General features: G+C 39.7%; 1 protein-coding gene across 1 annotated transcript in view; it reads right to left on the bottom strand.

The window, feature by feature from the left end:
• Positions 1–6,058: 6,058 nt before the first annotated feature.
• Positions 6,059–8,027, bottom strand: part of LOC107696717 (low-density lipoprotein receptor-related protein 3-like) — a 16,015-nt gene continuing 14,046 nt past the window's right edge. The window contains exon 9 of the mRNA XM_016497196.1: positions 6,059–7,183. Coding sequence (XP_016352682.1) covers positions 6,332–7,183 — 852 coding nt within the window. The 3' untranslated portion in view covers positions 6,059–6,331. The remainder of the gene's footprint in view (positions 7,184–8,027) is intronic.

Raw genomic sequence — 8,027 nt, 5'->3', positions numbered from 1 at the left:
AAGGAGATGAATGCCTTTAGATAACCAAGGCATTTGTCTATTTTGACTGGGATGCATTTATTTTGGGCACTGACCATGGACATTCCACTGAGCTATGCAACAGCGATAATATCCATTTCTTCGTTTTAAACTGACCACCAAACCACCAAAGTCCGTCAAACATATTTTGAGAGTTTGGATCTGAAGGAGTTGTGATTAGCGATTTTGCACTTGAACGTCACTTGAGCGCCCTCTTCTGGTTAGATCTTTCTTGACGCCCAATCACAACCTTTATGAACACCCCAGTGCTCTTCTCTTTCCATGGGTCCAACTCAGTGTCTCTCAGACCAGCAGTGTTCATGCTCACACGGCCCACAGCGGCACGGTACGTTGAAATTCACAGCACAGTGAACTCTTACTGTAAATATTGCATAAAGTTTAAAATACATCAGGGATTAATTGTGAGATCGCATTCCTGACATATGTTCATATTGTATGCACTATAGATATTCGGGGTGTAACGATACACGTATTCGTATTGAACCGTTCGGTAGGCTGCGAGGCTTTCGGTTCGGTAAGCTAGGGTGACCATATGTGCCATTTTCCCAGGACGCGTTTTGTTTTGGCTTTGTTTTCCTGTTTTCATGCTTGCTTAAGGTAATGATCGAAAAGCAGTTTGACCAATAACATGCAAGCATTGTACATAATGGACCAATCATGGCGTGTGAGAAGGTGATCTACGGTCTAAGCGATGCAATTACGCGTACATAGGTGTGTTCGACATAAAAGCAGTGCGGCTCAGACCGATCAGTGTTTGATATCGAAGTACCTCGAGAGCGTTTCGAAAGCATAACCGTCTGTATGGTACTTTGATGTCATACACCGATCGGTCTGCACACGCAAACAAAGCCAAAACCTTGATATTTTAGGCAATATAGAAATCCTAGCCAGGACGCGTCCTGGAAAAATGGCACGTATGGTCACCCTAGGTAAGCATTACAAACCGAACGATTCGTTGGACTAATCCTATTACATATAGAAAATAAAAGAGCTTAAAGTGTGTGAAATATAATGTTCTCAGTGCCACTGCGCTCAACAATGAAGCCCAAGACGTAACAGGCAACGTGATGCCCAGTGGCGTAGCGGTACGGCCCCGCGATAACTCCCCGTGCTGGATTGCGTCGGAAGACGATGAACTTGTATCGACGATAGCCAGAAATATTGTCAAAAACATCAATTATTGGCAATATTAAGAGGATTTGGCGTTTCCAATTAATGTAGGCCTGTTACATTCTTATTTTTATTAGGCCTATTATTAAGTTACTTTTATTATTAAATTAAAATAACAATTAATTGGCCCCGCAATATATTACCGCATAACTGACGCGCTGCGAGGATAACAAAATACTATTTACCCTTCAATTAAAATGTTTAAAAAAAAAAAAGTATTTTAAAGCAGGTCTATAGACCTATAGGCTACAATGAATTTCTATAATTAAAATGTAGGCTATAGGCCTATAATTAAAATATTAACTCAGCAGTCATCAATAAAAATTCATGAATAAAAAGCTTTAGCCTATTTCAAGCACCAACTTTCAAAAACAACATGTTTAACACGAAATACGTTTCTTGTCTTTTTTTCACTATGCTATGTACGGCCACAAGAGGAATGTTAAGGGAATAAAAACAGTTAGGCTAGCTATATACCGTTATCACTAGGCCTACATGTTGAAGTAGATTAATCTTGTAATTAACCAAATGGTCTCTCGTCGTGTCTGAGAGAATATGCGTCAGATGCCGAAAGCTCCGTCATTACTCCATCATTCCGTTTTTACTTTCACTTTCTGTATAGGAATTGACTGAGATTAAGACGTTCACCGGCATAACTCTTGCACAAAGTTTGCACGTTGCTTGTGTGATATAAATTGGCTCGCCTTCATGGTTTAAAACAGAAATATTTCCAACATTGCGACGTAACCAATTACCCCCGTACCGAACCGTGACACCACTGTGTCGTATCGAACCGAACCGTGAATTTTGTGAACCGTTACACCCCTAATAGATATGTATGCTGATATACTTGTGTTTTGTAAAAAAAAAAAAAAAAAATGTTAAAAGGTGTTTATCAATAACAATATTAGCACATTAAATTTAATTCTGGAAAAGGTCGCAAGTAATTGTGTGTTGTGTTTGAGTAAAGACAAGGCTGCATTTGTCAGCCACATATGTCATTGAGTCTGCCTCATTTCAGAAAAGTAGCCATTATATTGCAGATAAGAAATTATGAAATGAGACATTCCCAGACAGAAATGACCATGGAGAACTAAATATACTAACAGTATAAGTATCCTATCTGTTTAGTAATCTTAATACATTTAACAGGAAGTATCTGTTATACGGCCACTGATCAATATATTGCATACATTAGGGAAGATTAGGCTTATGAATGACTACACTTCATCCAGATAACAATAAGTTAGTCTGAATATAACGAAGAAATGTGCGTTTAATGAAATGCTTCAAAACCTTTTCAAACATGTAGCAACCTTGACCATTACTAGCCATACACAACCAGATTGTAAGGTGAAAAAAATACATGTTAAACATATTTACAAAATATGTTCAAGGCAACCATAGACTGCAATGAAAATTAAAGAGTGAAAATGAGAAGTCAGTCTAGGACAGTGGTTCTCAACCAGGGGGCCTCAGTAAACTTCCAAGAGGGGCACGGGATGACTTACAATTATTTAAATGAACTATGTTAAAGCAACTTAATTAAAATGCAAAAAAAACAACAAATCAAAATATTAATTTTCCTTCCTCAACTATTGTTTTCAAGAACATATAATTCTTCAAAACTTTTGTAAACACAAAATTAATCATGGTGAATTATTGTGGTTAAATATTGTGTTGGACAATGGGTGGCCTTCGAGTCAAAAAGGTTAAGAACCACTGGTCTAGGATTTCAAGCTGCTGGCCGAATAACCCTAAAAGACTTTATTTGGCATGTGTTGATTGATCTCTTCTATTGGATTTTACTTGAATTTCACAGAACATAAAGGACACTATTACAAAATGTCAAATAAGTAATGATGGATGCCGCAAGTAAAGTCTCTTAGCAGTGCTTTAATCTTCAGCCATTTCAACTGAACCCAAAAAAAATGACAAAACAGAAAGTGCATGACCTCTCTAATGGCACTGAATCTAAAGGCTTCACAATGTATTAAAACATCTGCGATTCTATAAAATCTGTCAATCTCTGAAATGGCACATTCTTAAACCTATGGGATCAGACAAGAGATCCTCCAGTCAGAACATGGAGAATGGAAATGTGTGAAATAACAGGCAGTTAGCCAGCAGACAGAATGAACGGAAGGAACAGACTGACCCTTCATGAGAACAGAAGGAACAGACTGACCCTTCATGAGATGGGACCAGCTTTTTAGTTTGATAGGTTCTTATTTCCAAGCTTGGACCAGGACCAAGTGTGCTAAAGCAGCAAGTGTGACTTGCACTGAGGATGTACTACATTTATTAACAGAACATACATACATTCATGGATATGGAAGCAACATAATTTTACTGGCAAATAAGTCTCTCAAGTACCAAATGCATGAATGAAATTATAATGGCTGATATGAAAAACAAAGACACCAACGTGTGAGCGCTCAAGCACAAATGTGATTACTGAGTCATTTCCCCACGACTCTGTGATGTCCTGATGGCTTCAGAACTCAACTGAGGCAGCAGTACTTCTCAGTACACCTAGACTACAGCTGTTAACAAGGAAATCCAGGTTAACTGCTTCTCTTTCATGAACCATTATACAATCCCTGAGTTCTGCTTCCCTTCAAGAAAGACTTGCTGTCTTTTGCATGGGGAAAAAGCTTCTTAACATTAATTAATGTCAGTGGTGGACCTGCCATGATATTACAGTCTGGTATCCAGACTAACAAAACAAACATTAAATACAAAAAGCTCATATAGATCATCACTAAATCAACAAACAGCTCCAGTAGTCTGAGGGTATAAAACTGTACGCTACCATTCAAATGTTTGGGGTCAGTAAATTTTTTTTTAAAGAAATCAATTCTTTTATTTAGCAAGAATGCATTAAATCACAGAAAATATTAAGCAGCACAACTGATAATAAAAAACGATTATTGAGCAGCAAATATATGAATGATTTCTGAAGGATCATGTGACACTGAAAAATCAGCTTTGACATCACAGAAGTAAATTACTTTTGAAAATATGTTAAAGTAGAAAACAGCAGTTTTAAATTCTAATAATATTTCACAATATTACTGTTCCCTTTCATGGGAACTTCGAACTGCGTCCTCTAGGGGCCGCTATGGGGAACGCCTCGTCGTGACCCGTGTCTGAAGCATACATTGAAAAAACACCAACTCGTTGGCTGGCGACAGCCATGACGTCACTCGCAGTGTCTCGTTCCCTACTCAGGGAACCATGGTTACATAAGTAACCTGAGACGTTTTCCCTGTATTTTTGAACAAAATAAATTCAGCCTTGGTGAGCATAAAAGACTTCAAAGCATATCTTACTGACCTCAACCTTGTGAACGGTAGTAAATGTATAATATAAGAGGTCAAAATCCATTAATGTAGAGCACAACCAACATTCAAACATTCAGTTCTGAATGTATAAAGCATAATTCTGAGACAACTGGCTGGTTCTGATAGAAATGAAATGAGCACAGGAACATTTCCCGCTGCGGGCGACACGGTGAATCTCTTATAAGGCGTTGGGGAGGTGAGAGGAGATCTCTGAGGTCTTCTCAGAGCTTCTGAAGGTCATGACAGAATGTTACTGATTAAAAACAGAGATGCAGGCAAATTAAGTTCAGTGTTATAATGATATTTCATGTGGGAAAGTATTTATGCTCAGTCCTTGGTAATCAAATACTGTTATAGTGCTATGGTCACATTCATAAGGTTTTTGGTGATTTCTAGCAAGTGAACAATCTGGAGCTGAACTGTGAGATGATCTAATTAAGCATGACACTGCAGTGTCTGAGCTGAGGTTGAATCCTCCATCTTGTACTATGACGGAATAAATGCCAAACATTCTGCAAGTACAAGACTCTAAACTTTGGAAGTACACTACCGTTCAAAGGTTTAGGAGTCGGTAAGATTCTTATGCTTACCAAGGCTGCCTTTTTCTTTTATGAAAATACATTAATAATATTTCATAATCTTGCTGGTTTTTTTTTAGTTTAACATAACTGTTGAATTTTAATTCCCTGTGATGCAAAGCTGAATGTTCAGCAGCCATTACTCCAGTCTTCAGTGTCACATGATCCTTCAGAAATCATTTTAATATGCTGATTGGGTGCTTATTTCTTATTATCAGTGCTGAAAACAGTTGTGCTGCTTAATGCTTTTGTGGAAACGGGCAACTTTTGCTTTTGATACTTTGGTAAAAAGAAAGTTCAGAAGAACAGCATTTATTTGAAGTGGACATTTTGTAACAATGTAGAATCCATTACTGTCACTTTTGATTTACATTAATTTCTTTAAAAAAAAATCTTACTGAACCCAATCTTTTGAACGGTAGCATATGTTTACGTACACAAAGATCGATTTCAGTCTGACTAAAGCAATAATTTGTCTTTTTAAAATGCACATAAATGCTGACTGAAATAGAACCAGTCTGGTTTCAGCAAAGTCGCACTAACAGACTCGGATGTAATTGTAGCTTGATTTCGTCCAGCATGAATACATGTTAAAGGGATAGTTCACCCACCCATCGTTGTGGTACTGTCGTGAACGCACATCAATTTCTGAAACAGAAGAGAAGAAATAGTTGAATAAAGTTATTTTTGTTTTCTTTGTGCACAAAAAGTGTTCTCGTAGATTTATAACATTACGGTTGAACCACTGATGTCACATGGACCATTTTAAAGATGTCCTTACTACCTTTCTGGGCCTTGAATGTGCAAGTTGCGTTGCTGTCTATGCAGGGTAAGAAAGCTCTCGGATTTCATCAAAAATATCTTAATTTGTGTTCTGAAGATGACGAATGCCTTACTGGTTTGGAACGACATGAGGGTGAGTAATTAATGACAGAATTTCATTTTTGGGTGAACTATCTCTTTAATCAGACTGCAATTGGCCTTGGCCTTGTGTATTTAATCCTTCAAATATCTGTGTACACATTTCATTATGCATTCTTAGATAAAGATTGTAGCTTGACAATGCAAAAAACTTGATTATAACTGGGCATGTAAACGTACTGTACTTTATGACTCTGGATGGAAGGCCGTTGGTTGAACCTTTTAAGACTCACTGTGTTGGCACAAAATCAGAACAGGGATGGTGATAAAGGCTATTCAGTGCACTAACAAAATCTCCTCATCCTCTTCCTCGCTAGTTGTGAGTCTGCAAAGCCTGACACTGTCACCAGGAACCTCTTCTGTTACTGAAGGTTTCCTGGCGTGTCCATGAGCATCTGTGAGCGAGTCTGTGTGTGCGTCCATATGTGGTTTTCTGAATGCAGGAAAGCTTCTCTGCTCCTCAGACTGACCGCTGGAGGACGTCGGTGACTCAGGGGAGGAAAGTGGCGAGATGCCCATAGAGGTGTACCTTAAGAATGAGACTCCTCTGAGCTCTGCAGCCAGTTCCTGCACCAGCCGTCTGGAGGACCTCAACCGGCTTGTGCTGCGTTTGGGGCTATCGGGGGGTCCAGGAGGACTGTCATCATCTTTATGTTTCAGGGAAATGCCCTGTTTGGATCTCATCCTGATCCCCTCTAAACTTCTGTCATCTTCATCATCTTCGTCCTCCAGGGTGTCAGAGGTGGAGCGGGTTGAGTTGGGGGAGGGCAGGGAGAGAGGAGAGGATGGAGACTCTCTGTCAGGAAGGCAGAGGGCCTCAGTGTGAGCCTGCAGGGCCAGTCCCAGTGCCACCGTCGAACAGGATGGCGGAGTGTGTCCCGCACTCTCACGTGACTCCTCGATGCCATCGTCCGTTGTGTTGTAGCTGTGAAGGCTCAGATCGGGGTGTGTGTTTGTGTGCGTGTGGCCTGGAGGCGTGAGGAGAGGTATCTGACCCCGTAACCGAGAGCCACGATGGAACAGGCGATTCCACAGACGACCTAGTCGCCGCCGTGATGAGGAACGACGAGAAGAGTGACGACGAATCTGCCTCCGCATAGCTGAGCGGAGATTCTGCAGAACAGATGCCTGGGAGAGATAGAAAAAAAACAGACTTTATGAAAAAAGTGGTCCAGTCACATACAAAATCCTGTCATTTCAATAGGAATTGGGAATTTTCTCATCAGGGCGAAAAAGTTGCCCATAGAGATTTTGCTTGTTTTCAAGTTGTTCACATAAATTCACTGCATTGACCAATAGAAAGTTGTTGTTTTTTTTAAAGTGACTTCTGTGTGAGCAGTGCTACGTGCATTACTACACTATTAACAATGGAAAACATCTGTTTTTGCCCTCAATTTTGCTGAATTTTCGCTAATGTGACCGCAGTTTAAAGGGATATTCCACCCCAAAATGAAAATGACATTCGTCTTCGGAAAAGACAATTTAAGATATTTTGGATGAAAACCGGGAGGCTTGTGACTGTCAATTGACTGCCAAGTAAATTACACTGTCAAGGTCCAGAAAAGTATGAAAGACATCGTCACAATAGTCCATCTGCCATCAGTGGTTCAATCTGAATTTTATGAAGCGACTTTATTCAACAATTCGTCTCCTCTGTGTCTCTCTGCATCACCGTAGCAGCATTTTGGAGAATATCCGCTGAACGCAAGCAGCGTATGCTCTTCTGTGTCAGCCGCGACACAAGGATACGTTTTCTACGTGTATTTACGCTTTGATCTGAACGAAAACAGCGCATCCCTGTGGCGCGGCTGACACAGAAGAGCGTACGCTGCTTGCGTTCAGCACATATCAATCGGACAGTCACAAGTAGGGCTGGACAATAATTCAATATCAATATGTATCGCGATATAATTTTTTTCAATAACGGTGATATGATTTTTAAACACATTTCCGATATTTCGATATACATTAC

Source organism: Sinocyclocheilus anshuiensis, unplaced genomic scaffold (assembly GCF_001515605.1).
Source record: "Sinocyclocheilus anshuiensis isolate Anshui unplaced genomic scaffold, SAMN03320099.WGS_v1.1 scaffold354, whole genome shotgun sequence".
In the NCBI taxonomy this organism is placed as follows: Eukaryota; Metazoa; Chordata; class Actinopteri; order Cypriniformes; family Cyprinidae; genus Sinocyclocheilus; species Sinocyclocheilus anshuiensis.
The sequence above is the reverse complement of the archived record's forward strand: the minus strand, read 5'-3'. Positions and strand labels throughout refer to the sequence as shown.